We start from the raw sequence: 24,252 nt of genomic DNA on the forward strand, positions 1-24,252 counted from the left end.
TCTCTAACGCTGTGGTACTAAAGCAGGCTCGTTAAATATGTGCACAAACACACACACACACACACACACACACGCTGGACCTTGGGGCTGATCCTAACGACATGGCATTCTGAAGGATGTTTGGATGTTTAGTTTCTGGAATTCCCAAAGCCTTAAGGGGAAATTGGCAATACCGGTCGTTGAAACCTCACTGACCTCTGACCTCTCGGGGGGGCTCTAAAAACATGGATATTTATGCATCAGAACAAATATATACTGGATGTATAAATTAAAACAGAGAGGATGTGTTTGGAGGGGAGCGGAGCGGGAGAGACAGCAGGAGTTTGAGGGAGAGGGCAGAGGAGGGGAGAGACAGGAAGGCAGAGTGTGGCCTCTGGTAAGTGTTAAGGATAATAAAGACGGGCTTAAGAGGGTTTAGGAGCTGATGTTGGGTAACAGCAGGACAAATGAGAGGGTCTTTCTGACCACAGCACTGGGGTGACCCCAGCTGAATCAACAACAGCACCACGGGAAATCAGAGCACACGGGAGAGGAGGCTGTTGTGTCTCCAAGTGTGAAAATTCCTTCTCATCACAGATAACACTGACACTTCAGGTATTTGTTGCTCTTTTTACAATTACTAACATTCCACAGAAGAGGGGAGTAATGAGCAGAACCAGTCGTTATCCTCACCTGGTTTATACAGAGACGCTGGTTTTGTCGATGATGTTCCCGTTTTTATCCTTACACTCGACTCTAGCGGTTCCCAAACTTTTTTTTGCCGTGCACCTCCTTCTATATCCCAGGTTGGTTGATTTAACCAGTTAACTATGCTCAACTGACCAGAACAAACATATAATATACATATCTATAGCCATAAAATATCAGCTTTTGATTTAAAATTTTACGAAGGAAATGTTTTTACGCATCTGTATCGCGCTGAAAAATCCCACACTCCGAACCGCTACCACTTTTTTTTTCTCATGCACCCTCTAGTGGCTGCTCTACTTGTTAAACACTGATGGTGTTGTGTTAGACTAGGAGGCTATTCATGTTGCATTTACTTGTAATAATATTTTGAGCATGTTTAACCAGAACCTAGATATCATAGCTTTTCATGATGACTATTGTTGCAGAACTCTAACAACACATTTGACTGGAGTTTTTCTTAACAAAAAGCCTCACGGCTTTTCAGGAGATTTGACAATTGCAGTAAACAGCCAGATTGGCAGCGTTACCTTACAGAAGGGAGGGAGGTGATTTAAAAAAAATGCTCACTTGGAGTGGGATGCCAAGTCTGTGAAGCAATGGGAACATAATTATGCCAACATTCATAGAAAAGTTCTCCAACTTCCTACAATAAACACGTTGAGAGGGATGCATTAGATCACAGTGGATGAAGGGAAACATCTGTGCTTCATTTCTGTGGGAGCCAGAAAGTTGCAGGTTTCACAAAAAATATTTTGCATTCAAACAACAGATGCTGGACATGTTAAATCAGCTGCTTATTTACTGGCATCATCGGGTCACCCGTGTTACCGTCACCTCAGCAGAGCAGGTGAGGGCCCCTCCCCCACTGTGGTACTGTTGACACAGGGCATGTGTCTACGAAGTACTGATAATATGTAGAGTAACACACAGCTGATCTGATTAGACACAGACTGAGGTGTTTATTCACCTGAATATGTTAAAGGCACCTATAAAGAACCTGGAGCAGCCAATAGGTATAGATAATTTTATTGTAACATTTGTAAATAACATAAAAACTCTAATAAATGTAAGTGGAAACATTTTAATTTCCATTATTGCAAATAGAAATGGAAAATACAACAAATTCGTTGGTGGTCTTATGATTTAAACAAACTTGATTTTATTTCCATAAATGTCTTCACTTCAAATAAACTGGATTCATTTTATTTAACATCAATGTAAATTCAAATGTCTTCAGTTAAACTGTACTAAAACTTAATTCTCATCTTATCCCGTCACATGTGAGGCAGTCGTCCCTCTGGTGTTGTGCATTCTTCATCAGGCTCCACTTTAAACAAGTTTGGATTCCCCTGTCCAAGTTTACTTAATTATCATAAAACTCCAAGAATCTAATGGTTTTGAGGCTTCTTTAACCTTTTATAACTTTTGATACAAACAACTATATTTATCCAACAGTTTTGTTTTTTTTTATATTCAGTGGACATGTGACCGTCTCCTTCTGAGAACATGTTTGTTTATACTGTTTGAAGAAGTGATGATCTTCAGTTGGTCCCTGTTTTCCTGTTTATCTGTTCACAGTGAATTACACTTCTCAGTGAGGAGTTCCCCTCAAGTCCACTCTGAACGGACCCCGGGTCGTCACAAGCACGCGGCAAGATAACGAGACCCCCCATTAAACACTATCAGGATACTGTAAGAGTGATGCATAACTCGGTTAAGACAATAAAAGAGTCTTGACACAGGAAACACACGAGCCGGGACTGAAATGTGACAATAAAAACGAGGCATGATCCTGAAACCTCAGCTGCTGAACTGAGACGCTGAGCCGAGCCTGAAAAATCCAGGAGTCACCGGGGTCTCAGATGAGAAAGTTCAGTGTTCGCTAAACCAAGTTCAAAGTTGAATAAAATGGTCCAAGGTATAAAAAAAAACTATGTCCTCGTCGACAATAAATGAAAGACCGAGTGGGTCTTCCGTTTGTCGGGGTCAGCTTTTATTGTTAAACCAGATTTATGGTTAAAATTGTGAATGCATTCCAAAATGGATTACAGGACGGAGAAAGGCTATTGTGAAATATTATGGATATTATATTATATAATGTAGATATTTCAAATAAGCTAATGTTTACTGGGCCACACAGTCATGTGGTGAAAGACAATATTGTCTATTATGACACATTCACATTATCTGAACATCAAAACAAGCTCTAAAATGTCTGAGGTCAGTTTCAGATTGACCTCGACTCCACCTTTATACTGATGTAGCTGCAATTCCAACAGTGACTTTACATGATTCAAAATTATATGCCGTAAATGCAGTGAACGATTGCTCCAACAATACAAGTATCGCTATAACAATGATGTACGGCTGGTAAAAATGGTTAAAAATACTCCCTTGTTTTCTACAACTGGTTGCTGGCCTCTACGTGTTGGATTTATGACGTGCCGTTGATTTGTCCAGGGTGTTCTCCAACACTTACTGACTCACTCACACTGGGACGGATTCCAGCTGCCCTGACAGAATCGACAGGGCAGATGATTACAGGGATTAAGTTCATCTAGTAAATTCACATTACATTAAACATTGCATTTACTGCTTGTATTTAACAACCATTACTCTTTTTTAACCTGAGCAGTTTTCTATAGGTCAACAAATGACCATCCTTCCTCAGCATCGAGCGAGGAGAAGGAAGGAAGGACATCTGTGGGTATTCAAAGGAAGGACACATGCATTCTCCACGCTTGGATTCTTTTTATTTAAGTGTGAGGAACCAATCCAAAGGATGTGGTGGAGGAAAGAGGACACACAAGAACAATACGTTCTGAGAGGAAAAGCAGACATTTCTACACCCGTTTGTACAATTTCTCTGGTCTGAATGCTCCCTCATGACCTATAGCAGAAGAGAAAACATTTTTCTCACACTGACATGACTCCTCAGCTGATTATTTGGCCCAGAGCTGATATCAAATGACTGTATAGCTGTTAATTCACCCTTGGCTCAGAGATATGATCACCAATATTCTGTCTCTAAACTTTTCTTGTCATCTTCGGACTTTCTGGGCTGCACTATCGTGCGACAATACATAAAGTGCATACTTGGTTTGTTGCCAGCAAACAACGAATGTCCGACTTTGGAACAAATCCAAATCCATTTTAATGGGTATGACACATACTCTATCTAGCTGCTCATTTGTCAGACCAATGTAACTTAGTCGTGACATATCAAAGACAGTGCTCTGACCCTGTCTGACTGGGCAGTCTCTGTTAGATTTAATAGACTGCTCACTAATCTAACTCAGTCATTTCATTATTGCGACATGTATTACAAAAAATAACAGAACACAGCGCTGTTTTCCAGTTACTGTTACTTTCCTACCACACACAGTGTGCAGCTGAAAACATGTCCAAAAACCCATGGTTCAGCCTCAGTCTTGGGCAGCTTCTGTTTCTTTACTTTTTGTTTACATGCTACTCGTTTGTCTAAGATTCTACATGAATTTTCTCACCGTCCGCACCATTAGAAGTAGCTGCTCTGTGCTGTTTGTACACAGTGTGACGCAGCTTCTCTCTCATTTCAGTTGTGCCTCTCGATGACCGTCGAGCCACAGAGCTACTGGTTTTTATCCCGGCCTCACGGTCCTGGGTGTGTTTCTAATCAGCCTGAGTGAGGACAGGGCCAAATCATTCATGATAAAGGGTAAGTGTGGCACAGGGGGCAGGGATGGGGAAAAGGCTGCTAACAAAGCTTTTGGCTAATTTATGGTGGGGGCTGGTCCCGGCTCCATGGTCAGGAGGGGCACCCGCCGCTGTTCAACACCTTGTGATCTTACCCTGGAGTAAATCAACCACTCAAAACCCCGACAGACCCAAAGCTGCAGAGGGCAGCCTATGGTCTCTGTGCTACACTTTTATAGACCTGGTGTAAATCAGGCACCGATGTACAAAGGGCTCCCCGGGGGCCCCGGTCTCTCGAGACGGGGAGTGCTCTGCCTCTTATCAATGAATGGTTTTTGTTTAATTTTTTTTAAGAAAATGATCCGGCGTCTGACGCAGAAGCCTAAGGCAGGACTTAAGACCAAATTCCACTTAGACATTAGACATGGAAGATCACGACACTTGACATTCTTTATGTCTGGTCACCCTCTGCCAATCTGTCATCTTTATCCTCCGTGGGCTAACCTCTTAATGGATAACTCTGCTAAGTAGTCGGTGGGATGTTCACAAATCCGCCTCATTTGTTAAAACATTCTGTCAAATAAATTCATATGATTCATTTCTTAAGCAATTCTGTTCAATGGCCGTCGTACGTAAGTTATAATAATAACTATAATAATAAATATATTATTTATAATAATAAATAAATACACATGATTTTGCCTCTTATGCTTGTGTTGCTTATTCATTTTCTGATGTGCAGAAAATTAGGGTTACTGCTCTAAGTATTCTTCCCTATGTCTCCTGCAGGGGGCACATATGAGCACAGCTTAAAAGCCCCACTTCCTGCAATAACTGCAAAACAAAACAAGTAAAATGTTTGAATTTTGAGGAGAAGGAACAGAGTGTAGCAGCCATGTCTGAGGCAGCAGTTTATCACCTCAGTGTTTACTGTCTGGCTACTCAGCTCCAACAATATTTAAAATTAAATTCAAAATAAACTTGTTCATTAACATCGAGCGTATATTTTCTGCGTGAAAACATTTCCATGTAGAAAATGTCCTCAGGATTTGAAAAGGAATCAGAAAAGAAAAATACAAACAGATGATCAAATCTTTTTTTTTATATTGAATCAGAAAAGAAAAATACAAACGTGGGGCGTCATCCTTACAGATGATCAAATCTTTTTTTTTATATTTAACTATCAACTAACAAAAAAGTCTTGACACCCAGCCAGTTCTCCCAACTATAATAGAGAAAAATACATCATTTTCAATATGTTCTTTTTTGCATTAAACTTTATTTAAAGTTAAATAGCCGTGTCTATAAACACTTAATCCACTGCACATAATTGAGAGTTGGCAACAACAGTGTAGAGTTGTTTCCTGTTCCCAGAACTTCCAGAGTTATGTCTTAATACGCTGACAGGAAGAGAGAGACTTGAACTTGCTGCTGGACATGACCTCTGGCTCTCAGCTTTGTCCCACTACTGCCCTGCTTGGCCTTGAAATTCTTGTCTAAATCTGGGTTTCGTGTTGATAAGAAATAAATCATGATCTTTGATCCATTTCCCCGAAGTGAGCTTGGACATGTTAAACTTGTAAACAACTAGTTTTTTAATCATTCGAACCATCCCCTTTGTCCCCCTAACTCACGCTCATTGTTATTTATGTCATGATGTTAAATATATATATATATATATCAGTATGATCCTAACTTGAGATGGTTCATTTTATTTCTGACTACAAAGAAACGAATTACCCGTTGGCCCTGTTAACGTCGAGTGTGTTCAGAACACATTAACAACGGTTTACACATGTTTTGGATTAAACAAAGAGAGAACAAACATACAAAAACAAAAAAACAAAAAAAAAACAATGGAGTTGTTCAAATGTTCACTATTGATGCATCCCATGTGGGCAAAAAAAAAAAGCATCAAACCTATCAAGGCACAAAGAAATGCCAAGAATCTGACTGAGGCGGCTGGAACTGAAGGGCATGGAAAATCACAGTGCACATCTAAATCAGAGGAAATATATAGTACGGCTGCATCGGACAGGTGGAAACCCTAACCTTCAAAGGTGACGGGATCTGTCAGGAAGAATTTACCTACTGTCCTGATTCCTGTGGTTTAAAAAAAGACTCCTGCATGTTGTAAAATTTTACTGCAAGAATAAAGTGATCGGGGGAGAGGCCCGAGCTGAAAGGGGGCGCGGGCAGATATATATCACATGACCTGGTTTATGGGTGTTTATATGTTTGGGAAAAAGCCCAATAAATGTTAACTACGGTCAACTGACACTTGTGGTCTGGCAGTTGGTTTAGTTGGTGACGTAAAAAAACAGATTTCTGTCATTTCTGACCTATAAATTCCTATAAGTCAGGAGTGTTAGGACTTCACCAACTTTGTGCAAATATTTCACATTTTAACGCGAAAGCACTGATAGACTGAGAAGCAGCTGGTGAAGTGATTGACATCAGAGCACGTACATTAATGTCAAGAACATTAGTTCGTACATTTATGCCCAGAAATGCTAAATATAAGCATAAAATATGGCTGAATTATAAATATATAATATAAATACTACAAGAAAATAAAAAAGTGATGGAGGATACAATAAGTGCGGTAAGAAAAAAGTAGAATATAACTTCAAAGCAAAATCTTATTTAAAAAAAAGAAAATATGTTTAAGATTGTTCCAAAATCTAAATGTATATCCAGGAAAAAATTCTTAAATCAACTTGAAACTCTTTTCACAGTAAAAACAATACTAATATAAGAATAGTTTGCCATGACTGATCCCCGAGCCTCACTTTAAACCTACAGGATGAGGTAGCTTATATATTCACACACACACATGCATTCATTCCAAATCAGGAAAGTGCTTGGCAACAACTGTGATTCTAAAGCACTAAATTAGTCCAAACCACTGGCTTAAGAAAATGTATTTCTGTTCTTCCTCTGAGCTGATTGGCCCAGTGAGAGCCATAAGTCAAGTTGATCATTAGGACAGGTAACAAAACTTCCTAAACCAAACGTTTTCCTGTTAAAGGAAGTAAAAATTTTACGAGGTATCATTTCACGTTTCTCTCCCTTTAGAAAGCCCTGATCTGTGCTCTCTCTTTAAACAAACAGGGCTCATGTATCTACAGATGCAACTAGATCTGTGTTTAATAACAATTTAGATAACAGCAAGCCACATGAAAAATGACACAGTCAGTGAAATCTCCAATCTGTCCACTTCTGTGTCTGTCTGCAGCTGCGTGTTTGCTGCGTGCTGTCACTCTGAGTTGCAGCCCAGTCTTTGAGTCAGGGCACTGCTGCCACTGTGCATCAGCCGAGCGGCCCAGACGCCACTGTTGTGGTGTTGAGCTATCACAGCCGACAGTCCTCCGAGCCACATCCAAGAAAAGAGAACATTTATCACCGCGGGGAGATGTGTATCTGAGTAAGGTCTCAAACAATGAGGAAAACACTCACTCACACAGACGTAACCATGCACATCCTCACTGTGTGTGAACTCAGCTCACATTGTGGTTCTGCTGCTTTCATTTGACCTTCATCTCTGTCCTAACCATTTCTCAGTGTGGTTTGATCCAGCAGATAAATACCCACTTCTGAGGGAACTCCCGCTCCCACGTCAGCGTCGGCCTGCGAGACGTACTTGAACATGTGTACGGTCCTGGTCAGGAGATGAATCTTATTCCTTGGTTGGTTTCCTGTGCACTGTTGGATTCACCGTAAAAACTTTTATAGGAGGAAAAAGATGAAAACACCTTCCCTCCAGCTCAACGCTTCGGACCATTTATCCCCCAAAAAACAATTTTTGTCAGGATGTTTATAGTAGCGCGGTAGTTGCGCTGTTGCTAGGTGGTTATGTGCACGAAAGTGTACGTGATTGCACACCTGCTGCTCAGAGAAATCACTAGCAGATGCACTGGAGATCTACTGTACCAGGGCAGCAGGCTGATGCACCCGGATAAGATCAGTAATAACAGTCAACAGGCCAAAACACACACAGAGGTGCACTACCTGAGACGGAGAAACACCTGGATCCCATTAGCACTGTCAATATGACCACACACGTGTAAAGCACTGAGCACTGTCCAAACAGACTTGACGACGCTTCATTACTATTGATCCGTTCTGCTGCGCGTGGTTTCAAAACAAACATAGACAAACACCGTGTGTTCTACTTGTTCTACACCTGAGAATACGGTAAATCCACTGTGAGTGTGTGTGTGGACGCTACGTCAATGTGTTGTTTGGAAATATAGACAGAGAAATTCACTCTCAATGGTTTGGTTTGGTCTAGATTAATTTAAACCAGATGTGTGTGCTGTGAATGAGATAAGTTTGGTCTAAATCAGTTGGGTTTGGTATAGTGTAGTTGACAAGTTAAAATTAGATTAGATTAGATTGGATTGGATAGGATTAGATCAGTTTAGTGTAGATAAATTGAGGTGAGATTAATATAGTTTATTGGAATTGACTCCCCAGTAAATCATACATGATTTGTATTATTTTTTAATTAACCCATGTTTTACAGTAAAGCTCTACACTCATATTCAGGAAACCCAAATTTTCTGCCTGTATTTGCATTGATAAGAAAACCACCCACGCTAAAAAAAAACCTGTTTTGATAAAGATGAGAAATTAAATTTGATGTAAACCATGAATACATCCTTTGGTGGTGAAAGTTTTGGGGGGTCTGTGCCACAAAGGAGAAACAAATTCAGCCAAACTACCTACAAAATCATCAAAATGTGTATCCTGATTTTGAAACAGGAAATTACACCCAAACATTCTCGGCTTTCACTTTGTTGCACCAACACACAAGTACACAAACAAATACTTTCTGTATCGATTTCACTGGATTTGGTCATAAAACAATGGTAACGAGAACTGAATCAACAAACACAGGATCCCACACACCATCTTATTTGAACTGGTGACGTTTTTGCACGTTTTTGGGGTGGTAGAGAAAACAATAGACAAAAGTGTTTCCTTTTTAAAAAAAAAACAAAAAAAAAAAACCTTGTTAAAAGTACGTTGCCAAGATTCTGGTAAAATCATTAAGATAAGATGAAATGATACATATATTTTTTGTATAGAACTACTTTCTGGGAAAGGCAAACAAGAGGTTAAGCAAAAATTTTAAAAAGTCTTCTCTTTCACATCTGTGATTTGGTCAAATTTTTTTAATTTGATTTAGTTTCCTTCTGGTCACAACTGCCACGTATTCAAAAGAGAAACCATGGACACATATGTCTGTGACATATATTATGTACCTATATTAGTTGTACAAACAGCTTCTTACTTTCTGTACGGTATAAGGAGGAATGCAACCATTAAAACTTGCCAAGAACAGCACGACCAACGAGATAAGCAACGACCTGTCAACGCAGTGGAAAACATCATTAATTAAATGTAATTATGACAGAGAATAGTTCTACAAACAAATTCTTGTGTTTCAAACCAAGTGTTAAGGCATTCGACCCAATTACATTTTGATGAATGCTCCTATTAATTTGATTAAAGCGTAATTTGTCTTGCGACCGACACAGATTGTCAGTTAATACTTTGCTTCCTGTATTTTGTTTGAAAAAAGGTACATATTTAAAGCCATTTTTCTTCCTGAGGATTCGACACAGTCTGTGCTGAAACATTCTCAGGGCTGGATGAGACCTGGTGTTGTTCCACAGGCTGTATCATTGACATCAGTGATGAAGAACATTGTATTCTTGGACAGATCATCTAAAAAAAGAGTCCAGTGCAGTAATCACACGAGTCAGCACATTCCTGAGGCTAGTCTGCATGTTCAGGGTGAAAGCGACTGCTAATCCTTTATTTTTGCACGTGCTAACTGTGATATTGCACATTATATCAGATTATTCTATCACCCAGGTAATTAATTATGCTCAAATGTGCAATCAATATGCAATCAGAGTGTGGGAAGGAGTTTTCGTTTGACCGAAGTTCCTGGAGCATGAACATCAACTCAACGACCAGGAACGTATTTGTGAAGACTTAACAAAGTTAAAACAGTTTTGTAACACACACGTCTACCTGCTGGGGTGGGAGGGTGTTGTCATATTAATGAATGTTAATTTTCATGATAAATCTCATATAGTTTGAATAAATTGTGATTAATCCACAGCTCTCCGGTGATTAATCAGATTAAAAACTGAGCAAATGTTCAAGTATGAAAATCAAGTACAAAAGAAGTGTTCCTTCAAAGACTAAGGCTTGGCAAACGTGTAATAAGCTGTGGCTCACCATTTTGTGCTGCCATTGAAAATGTCTGGCACATCATGAATGGACGAGTCGGACAACAGTGACCAAGGAGACCAGCAGCTGGGTTTGGGTTTTTTGGGGGGGGGTTTTGGACCAGTAAAACATTTGTTTTGCAACAGTTTGTAAATATGTTAGGCGTAGCAAATGGAGCTAAGTTGGTCAGTAGACACTTTTGCCAGAGGAATAAAAGTTCATTTCCAAAGTACTATCATATTAGTTATTGAAGGATTTCTTAAACTGTTACTTTGTGTGAATGAGGTTTTTAATATGAGTTCATCCTTGAAATATTACTGACGACCGTTCTTACAGGGATGATGTGGTACAGAGAGACAACAGAGATTCATACTGTGGCACTGCACAGGGACCGGGTTGAAAACATTCATCACAACAGAAATGTGCGCTGCATTACGCCACGTAACCTCGTTTACCCCTTCATGAACATAAATACTCAGCACGTTGTGGAGTCACAACTCTGCATAAAGACTGACTGAAGAAAAAAAAATACCACCATGCTTTGCGCCCCCATTAACTTGAAGCCATTACTTTCTGTCTTTAAATCTTGCAGTTGCAGTTGTTATTCTACTGTCAGGATGCAGGACAGCACAGAACAGCAGTGTTACCGTCGCCCTGCTGCACCCACGGGGATTTACACCCTACCCTCCTACGCCCTATAAATCCACCAAGTTGACAAACACAAAGTAGCAGGATTCATTGCATGTGCTCACACAAACACACTCAAGATGAACGGCTTTGCCACCCACTAAATTCTGGGTCTGGTGTGGTCTATCTGCTAATTTCTTTCCAGAAATTATGATGTGCACAAACACACTCACACACATACGTACACACACAGCAGACGTACACATTATCCCTCCATCCTCTGTGATAACAGTTGTCAAGTAAAAACGCAGCAGTAGGTGGTGAAGACAGACAAGAGGTTTACATTCCTCTGTGCAGCTCAACCTCACAGCCACAACACTATGTGAAAATATTGCTTTATTTCTCACCACACAGGATTCATCAGTAGCTCCATAGTTTATCTGACTCCACTTTGTGGGCATTTCTGTATCAATGGTCCAGAAACTTGATGAAAAACATGTTGGCTACCACTGTAGCTCTGCAACTTTTGTGGCTTCTGCTGATTGAGTTACAAGCCCTGTTTCATGTGGCGATACACTTTTATTCTGGTTCACACATTTTTAAATTCAACTCCCCCACACAGTCCCTGGAGAGCGTTACGTTTGACCCCAATTTACCAGAGAAGCAAATAAAAAAAGATGGTGTCACTGTTAAGCCAAGGTTAACAACAATATTTGCCTTCATATAGACACCGAAGTCTGTTTACACATATAACACTGTTTGGAAAAACTGCTGACACGGTCAGTGCAGTGCCCAACAGAGGGGGCATTTTAATTAAATCCTTGAATTTATTACCCTAAGACACAAGAAATAAACTTCCTCCAACTTGCTATCATTTGTTCACATCTGCAACATCCTGATGCACAAGCTTCTCTAAACTAAAACAAAAGTAATGGGGGTTAATGCTTTGCAGAAGAGTAGGGGGTTTTGAGAGTTGCAGTAGTTTATTGGAACGTGGCCTGTAAGCAAACACTGGCTGATGTGCATCCTGATTGCAACACAGAAGTGTTTATTATCTAGCGATTGTTTTGGATACATTGAAAATAAAACAGGCGTAATCGTTAGATATATCATATATGAGTTATTATAGATAATATGACACGATAAGATACGATAGCGTACCATGAGATGCGATACAAGGCCAAACGATAAAAACAACAATTTGAGGACAAAACTTGGAGCGCTCCTGTGATACATTCACGGGTCGATGGCACCATCTAGTGTTTCAAACAGATCAATTGCCCGTAAACCAGCAGGGAACGCTGTTCGACAATTATTGAGCCCTTTTGTCTTTTGTGTCCTCTCTTGTACAAATGCTTTGTATCGTCCGGGTAATTAAGTGATATATAGATTTTATTCAATCACATATCCGATATTTTTATACACATAAGACTGAATATATAATATAATGCACGTTTGCATTTAGCTGAATTTAAACTCTATCTACTTTCTATTACATGGAATATGTAAACATATTTAGGTTAAGTTCTTGAACTCTTGAATGCTGTCGTAAAACAACCAATTTAAAGGTATATTGTGAAGTGCTTTATCACGCCTGCGTGAACGCGCAGGAAAAAGGATCAGCACGTAAACCGGAAGTTGTATTACACCGGAAATGTGTTCGCTTGACGTAGAGAGTGACATAAAGCCAGCTGGTGGGGTTGTGTAACTGCAAATTGTGTGAGTAGTGTCCGTTCTTGACATTTATTAAAGTGTCGAGATACATTTAAATCTCACCGGTAACACGGTCGTGGGCTATTGCTTATTATTTAATCGCTGTTTTTATTTAAAAGCCAACAGAGCTGAACAGATGATAATAATAACAACCTCTTAGCTTAGCTGGCTAGCATCGCTACGTAAACAATGGACCCTGTGGTGGGTTTTAAATGTCTGTGGAAAGTCTGTATAACAAACGTCTTACTACAATGTATTAGGTCAGACTCCACACATGGGCGCTATTACACTATTACATGCTCAGAGTTGAGTTATAAACCCTCTTATAACATACAAAACACTGTTTTATAACCCATGTTTATAAAATCAGTTTAGATAATGTGTTTATGTAAAGGCTTAGTTACAGCACAGTAATTACACACAGTTAAGAGAAGTTTAAGGTTGCAACGATGAGTCAAGGAGTTTTTGACTGATTGGTCAACTAATTACTTCAAAATTTTACAGTTTTAAAATCCTTATTATTTTATATTTAATTTCTCCTTAAACTTTTTGACAAAAAATACCATTATTATTATTATTATTATTATTATTATATGTATTTGTAAATCATTGTGATATAATTTATGTGAAGGGGGCTGTATAAAAATAATTCACTTACTTATGATATCTTGTATTGAGCCGCAGATGGAGCTCAGAGGAGGGTCTTTCGACGTCTGAATGATCCACTGACTGGCGGACGTTGCTGGCAGCTGCACCACCATGCCGGTCGAAGGTTCTGAGGACCAAGTGCCTTCATCTCTCTCCAGTCCAGCAAGTGCAGCACTCACCCCAGGAGGGGCAGATGAGGATGGAGCTGCAGGAGGTTCAGGACTCTGCTCTTTTCCCGACACCAGTAAGGGCTCTGAGGCAGCTGCAGCCTTTCCTGCCAACACTGGACCTGGAGAAAGCAACAGTGGTGAGTTGAAGCATCATATACATCATATACTGTAGAATGAACATGTAGACAAATACATCATATACTGTAGAATGAACATGAAACCTATATAATGTGATGTCATTTGTCATTCATACAGGTGGTAAGAGGTCTGGAGCATTATTGCAGATCAACAGACAGCGTATACAAGCAGCTTGTGCCAGTTCAGGGGCAGATGAACTACAAGGCCTCGGTGTGGCCGTGTATGATCAGGACATTCTTGAGCAAGGTGTCCTCCAGCAAGTGGATGAGGCAATACAGGAGGCCAATCAAGCCTCGGCTAAGGCTGAGGCTGAGAAGGAGTACCAGTCTGTGTTGGATGATGTCAGGTAAATTGAGATAACTGCAGATGTAACCTTTTGTATTATTCTCTAAGTTATCATAGAATAATAGTATCCATGTAAACTGAACTTTTCTCTGTTTCAGGTCTGTTACCTCATCTCTGAAGCAAATTAACAAGATAATTGAGCAGCTCACGCCTTACGCTGCTTCCAGCAAAGATATAAGTCGAAAGATTGAATCTGTCAAGCGACAGAAGGAGAATAAGGTAAATAAAAATACACAAAGGAAAGTGTTTTGTGTTGTTCCACAGTGTAGATAGTCACTGTGATAAACTATACTTTTGTATTAAGGAAAAACAGCTAAAGAAAGTCAAAGCAAAACAGAGACGACTTCAGGCTATTCTGGGAGGTGAAGATGCCCAGAGAGTTGAAGATGAGCTTTTAGCTGAATGTGATGATGAAGAAGGTGAGTTGCTATTGTCTTATAAGATTTTTTTTTTTCAATTTAACAGAAATAACATTTTACTACTTCACTAATTCCACTAAAAAGCATTGAGACTTAATTTATTTTTGTTGATTCTGTACAGTCCAGTTTTATAAATACTCTTATATAAGGAGTCTCTTATTTATCTAATCCTGTAGTTGTGTGTGTTTCCTCAGAAGCCGGACCGTCCACACTGGGCAGCATGCTCATGCCAGTTCAGGAGACTGAATGGGAGGAGCTTATTCGAAAAGGGCACATGACTCCTTTTGGAACCCGAATCCCTCAAAAAGAGGACAAGAAGGAGCCTCGAAAAATTATGCTGGCTGAGAATTCTGCCTTTGACCAGTACTTGTCTGATCAAGCTAAGTTAGCAACAGAAAGGAAGAAAGGTCCTTCTTTGAAGAAAAAGAAGTCCTCAGGACTCAGACCTGACAAGAAAGACAGTGTAAAAACCCAAAAAAAACTTTCTCCCAAGGACAAAAAGCTTAAGAAGCGCATGAGAAAACTTCAGATCACTGCTCTGAAGGCTCATCCAAAAGCTCGGCCTAAGAATGAGCCTCATCCACCTAAACTAAAGAGGAAGCACCGTACAGATGGAGAGGAAACTGAGAGTGATGGTTCAGAGTATCTGCCCTCTGATGAGGTCATAGATCCTGATGAGGAAGAGAGACAAGCCATGGAGGAGGGATTTGGAGAGGAGGGAGATGACGAAGAGTACGAGTTAAAACTATTTAATAGAAGAAAAACTGACGGGAGGGCGAGGAAGAACGCTAAGACAAAGCAGGACAGCGAGGAGGAATACTGCCCAGAAAGTTCAGGCGAGGAAGAGGAGGAAGGGAAGGGTAAACTGAAGAAATTCAAAGATGATGGAGATGTGGAGTACTACAGACAGAGAATAAGGTATTATTCAATTATTTTCATTCACAGTTTATTAGAGAAGATGTTTTGGTTTCGTAGTTATCTTTGGATGCGAAGATGCAAAAAAGTTTTTCATTGTGTAGCCACTGTTATAAATGGCAAACCCCAGATTAAACCTTGGACTCCACATGTAATTTGTATTAGCAATGCTGCAAATGTGCTATTGTTATTCCCATTTTGCTTGCAGTCTTATTCTGTGGCCCCCACGGTGCAGAAGACGAGTTAATCCCAGATGAGATTGGCAGCTGTTTCTTGACTAAGCAAATTCACTCCCTGCTCTCCGTCTCTCTCTCTCTGCTCTCACTCTGGCCTAATTATCCTTCTGCACGTGCTTTTGTACACTCACTCACCCTAATGCTCAAATTAATGGAAGTGCAGCCCTAATGAGATTTCATATTTATAGCTGCCAAATAAATTGTGTTGGCATGTGTCCTTTTTCTGCACCACATTGATTGAATGTCAATTCAACACCACAGACATGGCAGGAATGGCGAGGCTAAGCATTATATGAGGAATGATATTATTAGAGCGGGTGGTGTTTGCAAGTGGGCGGGAGTGGAGTGCGGGGGGTGGAGTTGGGGGCCAGAAAAGTGTAATTAACTGAACCAATGCTTAGTCTTGACTTAATTAGAGAGTGTGGTCTCCCAGGCCCAGCTAAAGGACTAGTTTTCGTGGCAGGGTGACAGGACCAGGCCCAAATGAAGATGGATTCTTATCCTCTGCATCTCACACCTTTCTGGGGAACTCGCACTACTAATTGTCTGTATCAATCTTCATTTGCTGTGCGACGACTGTGCCTCTAACTGCGCTCTCTCCTGCACGGTTTAAACTGTTCTCTTTTACATTTCTCTTTAAGCTGTATGGTTTACTGCTCTGATTAAAAAAACAACTAAAACATACAGTATATCTGTTCAGGCAACTGTTGAAATAAATCACGGAGTGTAGTAGGTGCAAATAGATTTTCAATTCATTCACTGCACGTGCTTATCTTTTTCATCCTCTTGGCAGTTGGATGAAACCTACTGGTCCTGTTTTCACTGTTGTTGTACACTGGATGAAACCTACTGGTCCTGGTCCTGTTTTTACTGTTGTTGTACAGTGTATTGGTACAACTTTGTGGTATTTTTGTTTTAATGTGCTGTATAAAATAATTTGGCTTGGACCTGTTTGGTACTCATTATCAATTCAATCAACCACAAAAACTGTTTGAAATATAAAGGATTTATACTGAGGACAACACAAGGGTTAAACATGTTCATCTAACGACTGCTGATACAACATTAACCCACGCCCACAATGTCATCGATCCTAACATTGATTATAAGCTTTGAAAAAAATTCCTGCTCTTGTTCAGAGGTGCCTCTCTGTAATACATAAAACCAATGTGTCAACAGGAAATGGAAGCGTCAGCGTCTTCGAGAAAGAGAGGAGAAGAGGCAAAGAGGCGAAGAGCTCACCGACGACAGTGACGCCGAGTTTGATGAAGGCTTCAAAGTGCCAGGATTCCTCTGGAAGAAACTTTACAAGTAAGTTGGAGTCAAACTAGTGTCACTTTAAAGAAATTGAGTAATCCTTTGTGTAGCAGGAAGACTTATTAAAAAACTAATAGCATGTAGCTACAACTACCACCCACTAGTGGGTGCTGCTAATGCTGTCCAAACACCCAGGTCAGTTAGTCCAGTGCCTGCATATAAATTTGATTCAGTAGTTTATCTGTTAATAGATACTTAAAGACGGCCGACATGTAGTTACAATATCAATAATATAGATAGTAAGTAGAGCTCCACTGTGTACTTTCTCTTGTGTAATACTGAATACCGCACCTTTTTGCTCTTAGTCATTTAGGAGATAATAAATATTTAAAAATCTCATTCCAGCTGGTCATTCACCTCAGCAACTGAACCAGAGTTTTATCAAGAAAAACTAAAAAAATGACTGAAGTAATGAAAGCTTTTTGAATTGTATGGTCTATTTAAAGGGCAATAATAAGTCATTAAGTTAAAGATTTTTGGAGTTGTTGCTGGGGATGTTTTCACAGTGACATCGAAAAGGTCAGATTGCCAGGCCAAAAGGTCAAAGATCGTCCTTTCAGTGTCAGTCAGTTCTTAATAGTCACGAACAGAATGTTTAAAGATTACGACCGTGAAATGCACAGAATGTTTAAAGATTACGACCGTGACTCAACACATTGTGTGTCATATTGTCAGGTACCAGCAGACAGGTGTGCGATGGCTGTGGGAGCTCCACTGTCAGCAGGCAGGGGGCATCCTGGGAGATGAGATGGGACTGGGTAAAACCATCCAAGTCATCAGCTTTCTGGCTGGTCTGAGCTACAGCAAACTCAGGACCAGAGGATCCAACTACAGGTACACGCACGCAAAACAAACTGCGGCCAGAGACTGTGTGTCTGTATGGTATGAATATTTGATTAGGGGGATATCTGCCTGAGAGTGTTCGCCTGAATTATTAAACATGTTTCAATTATCAGACTCTTCACTTTCTTACTGCAGGCATCAGAGAAAACACTGACACTCTGCACGTGTGTGTATCTGTGAGTGTGTGCAAGAAAGAATGTGTTACAGTAGAGCCTGTGTCCTCGTGAACACTTAAGAGTGAATTTTGGAGTCATAAAGTGGGAGTGGAGCAGGTGTAGGGCAACAAATCACCAGTGCAATACATCAGGCAGTAATTTGGTTTTTACTGCACAAACGGCGCACATGCACTTAGGAGGTGGAGCTATCTGACGGTCAATACTCTGTCTACTATAGACGCCCACAAATTGATTGCTTGCAAACTCAATTATGGCCCAGTATCAATAGCTTCCACCAGGCGGAGGTTCATACAAGCCCATTAGTGTCTCTTTGCGTGTGTGAGTGTGTTTTGTTTTGTTTGACAGAGCTCTTGTAAATCGTCACTGAGGGGCTGAGCCTGTGGTCATGTACCAACGTGGGATTCATTTTCTGGGTGCAGCGAATAATTGGCCCAGCACAAACAGACTAGTAGTGGAACATCTGAAAGATATAAAGATGCATTTTAGATTTTAGATGCATAATTCACCTAATTTATAAAAATTATAATTTTACAGAAAATTCACATTAATGTGAATAATAATGTGATGATTTTTTTTATCAAAAAATTATTTTAGTCTTTATAGGAATGTACTAACTTGTGTTTAAATGTTTCAGGTATGCAGGTCTGGGGCCGACAGTCATTGTGTGCCCAGCTACAGTCATGCACCAGTGGGTGAAGGAGTTTCACACCTGGTGGCCTCCTTTCAGAGTGGCTGTTCTGCATGAAACCGGCTCCTTCACTAGCAATAAGGTGAATTGCACTGAATGTGTTTTGGACTTTAATATTCATAGTTCATAATGATGTTTCCCCCGGGGGGCACTATAGAGCCGTGTATGTAGAATTATTCTCTAACCTTCTCCCTCATCTGTACTCAACCCAGTGATATGAGAGATGACACAGAGATGACCACCTGACATTTTTAGTGCTTATTCTAATTAAAGTTTATGTGTGTGTCTGGTTTTTTTTCTGCTGCAGGAAAGGCTCATTCCAGAAATAGCAGCATGCCACGGTATCCTGATCACCTCATACTCAGCTGTCAGGAATATGCAGGACACCTTCCAGCGGTACGACTGGCACTACACAATACTTGATGAGGGCCATAAAATAAGGAATCCAAATGCTGGAATTACCACAGCCTGTAAACAGGTACTTTTACTCCAGAGGACCACGTCTGTTATTTTATTATACACGTAAAAGGTACAGCACCATATGATCTGCAGGGTTATGTGGGTAACTTTGTTTTTTTCCTTTTCTGTCTCCAGTTTCGGACTCCCCACAGGTTCATTCTCTCAGGCTCTCCTATGCAGAACAATTTAAAAGAGCTGTGGTCTCTGTTTGACTTCGTCTTCCCGGGCAAATTGGGAACATTACAAGTGTTCATGGAACAGTTCTCTGTGCCAATCACTATTGGGGGCTACAGCAACGCCTCACCTGTACAGGTACAGAAACACTCACACCCTGGGGCAGTGACTCTTCTTCAGAAGTATCACAACGTCAACAACAACATTTCCTTTTTCTACGCTACTCTTTCACAACACCTTCACATAAACCACAGCTCTTACCGCCAAAGCAAAGAGCAGTTCTGCAATTATTTTAGCCGTTAGCAAGCAAATACACTGGTATACCAAACCAAAAATACATAAAATTAAATTAAATGGCAGGAATACTTAGTGAGTTTGTTTTGTTTTATTCTGTATTTTTATTTAATGTGTATTAATTGAATATGTCTTGTTATTGGTGTAATTTAAAAATTTAGTGTAAACCTTTAATGAGAACAGTTTGAAAGACTGAACACGTACAAAAATAATTTATCAATTAGTCCAGAGTCCATATAAAATACTAACTGTAGTATAAGGAGGCAGGAGGGAAAGACCTAAAGTGTCACTCAATGACACTTATCATACACACGCACACACACATAATTATGGAGAGGGAGACAGAATCAGGTTGGAGGAACGGAGAGGAACAACAGAACCATTAAGTGTAGTGCAGGATAATGTAGGTCCATACGAAGGAACTTCAGCACATCCCCTGTGTGTGTATGTGTGAGAGAGAGCAAGAAAGAGAGAGAGAGGGAGGGAGAGGCTAAAATGGAGAGTCAGTGGGCTAAATTGTATCCCTTTGTCATTAGTGTTCAATCGTTAATAACCCACTGACTGTATGGATTTAATTATTAAAGCTGGCTATTGATGCTTCTTCCGCTGTCGATAATAAAAACCTTTACTAATTATTAATGTTATTAAATGGTCAGAGAGGGCTAAGCCCTGCTGCCTTATTCTCTTCTTGAAATTGTCAGGCCTGCAAACAGGCCCTCGACTGATGTTCCTGCACACACACACACACAAGTAGTGGAAGTGGAACACGTGTGAGACGTTGGGTGGGGCTTGAAAATGTGGCTGTAGGAAGAAATTCAAGAAGAAAACACTGAGCAGCTTGTTACCTGGATAATCTTCTGTCCTTTTCCACACTGCCCTTAAATCCCACCACATTATTGTCCCCTCCAGCCTTTCTCAGACTCCCTTTGATCTTCGGAGCAGTCCCACTGAGTTAATGTTTAAAAGGCTGGACTGGACCTTACGGCTGTTTCTGGATTACACGTAGCAGGCCATTTACAGTGGGGATCCCAGTGTGGGGTGGGTCTAAGTTTTTTCTGAGGCTGATGAAAGCGGAGGTCTCTGTCCCTGGAGACCAACGGTAGCCTGATCAATGTTTAATGGCTGGGAGCTGCTGGGAGGGTCAGCCCTGAGGGAGGTGATGATAGAAGACGGAGGAGGGGTTAAACCACGATCACACCTCAAGAAACATGCACACTGACAGGTGTGAGAGCTACAAGTTCTGACTCATGGATGTGAATGCTGCCTGTGCTAAGACTTGGCCTTTGTTTTTGTTCTCAGGTCCAGACAGCGTTTAAGTGTGCATGTGTGCTGAGGGACACCATAAATCCTTACCTGCTCAGACGGATGAAGGCAGATGTCAAGGCCAATCTCTCCTTGCCTGACAAAAATGAACAGGTATTCATCACACTCTAAAGACATCTGACCCTGCTCTAACTGTTGAATAGCCTCTCACGTCTGGCTCTCCGAGCTGGGGAGGTGTTTATCTGATTGCATGTGACCGTATGTGCCACATCTAAGGAGTATTTGATGAATGAGCATGGCCTTTGTCAGGCGAAGCCAGCTAATAAAGTCCTGGTAAAGTAAAAGAAGCAGGTATTCATTAAGGTGGCTGGTCTCTGGTCTGTCCTCATGGCTGACGCCGGATGAGTCCTCAGTCCACTTCAGCTCATTAAGTCAGTCCCCGAGGAGAGCAGAAGCTCCAAAAACACAAACCTTCCCTCTCTAATTTCTCTCCTCGCACTCTGCAGTTCATCAGGGGACCTTAGAATGAACACTCACCTCTCATTACACACTCACACCTTTACAATTCTCTCTGTTTGTGCATGTTTGCTTGCGTAGGTCCTGTTTTGCAGATTAACAGAAGAACAGAGGCAGGTGTATCAGGGCTTCTTAGATTCCAAAGAGGTCTACCAGATACTAAATGGAGACATGCGGGTAAGTTTGGTTTACAGGCAAAAAAACCCACACCTTTCTTTATTAGAAATTACCCTAAAATCCCACCTAGACAAGATTTCTGCTTAGTTTTATGTCTCGAAACGAGACGAGAGGGAGAAAAAAAAACCAGTGGCAGTCTGAATTTAGCCATGTTAGTTTTGTTTAACTACTAATCGTTTGACTTTAGCATTCTTCAAGCTGCTCTCTTTAAGGAGCGTGTGCAGTTTGTCTTCTCACATTAGCCAGACCCTGGAGAGAGACTTGACCATTTATCACCACCAACCAAATGGATGTGGTTGGAGAGCGAGAAGTCACCACAGCAGAACAAACTCTCAAACACACACAGCGGAGCACACCAACACGTGCGCACACACACAGGCCCTTATAGACACATTCAGTGGTCACTCTCAGTCCATTAACCACCATTACTAATGCAGTGACCACTGGGCCTTCATCAAGAAACACAGCCTTTATTGTCCTTAAATAAATTATGTAACTCCTTCCTGTACACTAAAGTAAATTACTTTATTTGTTTAAAGGTGCAGTGCCATCATAAACCACTTTTGTCACCTATCACCAGGAAACATCGGTGAAAGGAAAGCTTCTGATCCTTTCTCTAACGCTCTCTCTCTCTACGTTCATAAACACTGTTTAGGTGTTCTCTGGTCTGATAGCGCTCCGTAAGATCTGTAACCACCCTGACCTTTTCTCGGGCGGTCCCAAGATGCTGAGGGGAATCCCCGAGGACCAGCTGACAGAGGAGGAACACTTTGGCTTTTGGAAACGCTCTGGGAAGCTGATTGTGGTGGAGTCACTGCTGCGTCTCTGGTTCAAACAGGGCCACAGAGTTCTCCTCTTCACTCAGTCTAGACAGGTCAGAATTACACTGCACTAAATGTATAGAATGTTTTCTGTCTATTATCTGGCTAACTACAACAAATTTAAAACTGTAAAACTGTATTGGCAAATGTGTGTGTGTGTGTGTGTGTGTGAGAAAAGGCGAGGGGGGGAGGGGGAGAGAGAGAGAGAGAGAGAGAGACAGAGAGTGAGAGAGAGAGGCCCCAGCTGTTGCAGTCAATACCAATGAGATTATACCTCAGAGGGAACCTGAGACCCTCCCTGTCGGTATCTCTGTCCATGTAATATTAATCTGCTCTAATCCTTTTAGCCATAATCCAAACCTCAGCCCCTCTCTCCTTCCTTCTGTTTATCTCCCCCTTTTTTCCTTTTACTCACTATCTGTTGTTTTCCAGATGCTGGACATTTTGGAGGTGTTTGTAAGGGACAATAATTACTCCTACCTAAAAATGGACGGCACCACCACAATAGGTTCCCGACAGCCGCTCATCGCTCACTACAACGAGGTAAGGATTAGTCATCCCTAATGGCTGCTGAGTGTTTCCCATGAAAATCCCATCCTGAGGGAGAACAACGCTTCATGCAATTCTGCTCCGCCCGAGGTGGAAACACTAATTGACGACAATCTGCTGTTCAAACAGAAGCGTCTTTTTGTTCCCGGTACTGAAATATATTGGACAAATCACAAAACATTATAGACAAGGCAATCTTCAGTCCAGCGAGTCACTGTCCGCTGTTTGAGTAGCCAGTGTCCTTATAATAAATAATGGATATAATGGATGTTAGTACATTATGACATAACCCAATAAAACAGACATTACAATATCTGGGGTCAAGAGTTTTTATGAGCTCACTGCACAGAAATATGAGTTCTGCTGTGTCTGTTTTGAGAGCGGGACAGAGAGGCTTCACACTCTAGGCTGCAGCCCACACATTTATCCTAAAATTCAATATATCGCACAGTCCTCAATTATGATATGACTTTTTTATGTCACAAATTCAAAAGACTGTGTCTTTGTTTCTTACAGGATCAATCCATATTTATCTTCCTGTTAACCACCAAGGTTGGAGGTTTGGGAGTGAATCTGACTGGAGCCAACAGAGTTATACTCTATGACCCAGACTGGAACCCCAGTACTGACACACAGGTCAGAATGTGGATGATGGTGTTTTGTTCAAGTTTGTTTTTCCACTTTACACAATAATTTACTTGGACGACTCGTGTAGGCAAGAGAGAGAGCATGGAGGATCGGTCAGAAGCAGCAAGTGACCATCTACAGACTGCTGACGGCAGGAACCATCGAGGAGAAAATCTACCACAGGTAGAAAAAAAGAAATGACATAAATGACTTCATCCTGCCTTCTTCTCACCTGCCACTCTTAAATCTGAGTGTTGTCCATTAAATGTAAGCATTAGTTAATATTGGTAACCATATTCATTGAGACGCTTAATTGCTTGCATCGCCCCGGTTCTCTGTAATTGAAAAGCTTCCCAGCGTCATTAAACGGCCAGTGTAGGTCTTCTCAAGTATCGCTCTGTTTGTGTTGTGTCTGTAAAGTGCCTTTAAAAAGGCAAGAAGGAGAAACAGCAGGGATTTTATTTTGATAAGTAATTTTTTTCTCATCTAAACTACAGCTAAACTACCCTGCAGTGGCCCGGCT

At 40.9% G+C, this 24,252-nt stretch overlaps 1 protein-coding gene and 1 long non-coding RNA gene across 2 annotated transcripts in view; both read left to right on the forward strand.

The window, feature by feature from the left end:
- The first annotated feature begins 354 nt into the window (after positions 1–354).
- LOC112487805 (uncharacterized) lies at positions 355–11,507 on the forward strand. Its single transcript, XR_003051254.1, has 3 exons — positions 355–594; positions 2,269–4,387; positions 7,604–11,507. It is a non-coding gene; the product is annotated as an uncharacterized LOC112487805 (long non-coding RNA).
- Positions 11,508–13,713: 2,206 nt separating this feature from the next.
- ercc6 (excision repair cross-complementation group 6) overlaps positions 13,714–24,252 on the forward strand; it is a 14,113-nt gene continuing 3,574 nt past the window's right edge. Inside the window, exons 1-16 of the mRNA XM_025060624.1 lie at positions 13,714–13,909; positions 14,028–14,256; positions 14,354–14,474; positions 14,560–14,674; positions 14,869–15,592; positions 17,005–17,136; positions 17,818–17,976; positions 18,796–18,931; positions 19,157–19,327; positions 19,444–19,620; positions 21,076–21,192; positions 21,637–21,732; positions 22,388–22,606; positions 22,986–23,096; positions 23,619–23,738; positions 23,818–23,912. Of these exons, the coding sequence (XP_024916392.1) occupies positions 13,714–13,909; positions 14,028–14,256; positions 14,354–14,474; positions 14,560–14,674; positions 14,869–15,592; positions 17,005–17,136; positions 17,818–17,976; positions 18,796–18,931; positions 19,157–19,327; positions 19,444–19,620; positions 21,076–21,192; positions 21,637–21,732; positions 22,388–22,606; positions 22,986–23,096; positions 23,619–23,738; positions 23,818–23,912 (2,918 nt within the window). The remainder of the gene's footprint in view (positions 13,910–14,027; positions 14,257–14,353; positions 14,475–14,559; positions 14,675–14,868; positions 15,593–17,004; positions 17,137–17,817; positions 17,977–18,795; positions 18,932–19,156; positions 19,328–19,443; positions 19,621–21,075; positions 21,193–21,636; positions 21,733–22,387; positions 22,607–22,985; positions 23,097–23,618; positions 23,739–23,817; positions 23,913–24,252) is intronic.

Source organism: Cynoglossus semilaevis, chromosome 12 (assembly GCF_000523025.1).
Source record: "Cynoglossus semilaevis isolate Cse_v1.0 chromosome 12, Cse_v1.0, whole genome shotgun sequence".
Taxonomy (NCBI): Eukaryota; Metazoa; Chordata; class Actinopteri; order Pleuronectiformes; family Cynoglossidae; genus Cynoglossus; species Cynoglossus semilaevis.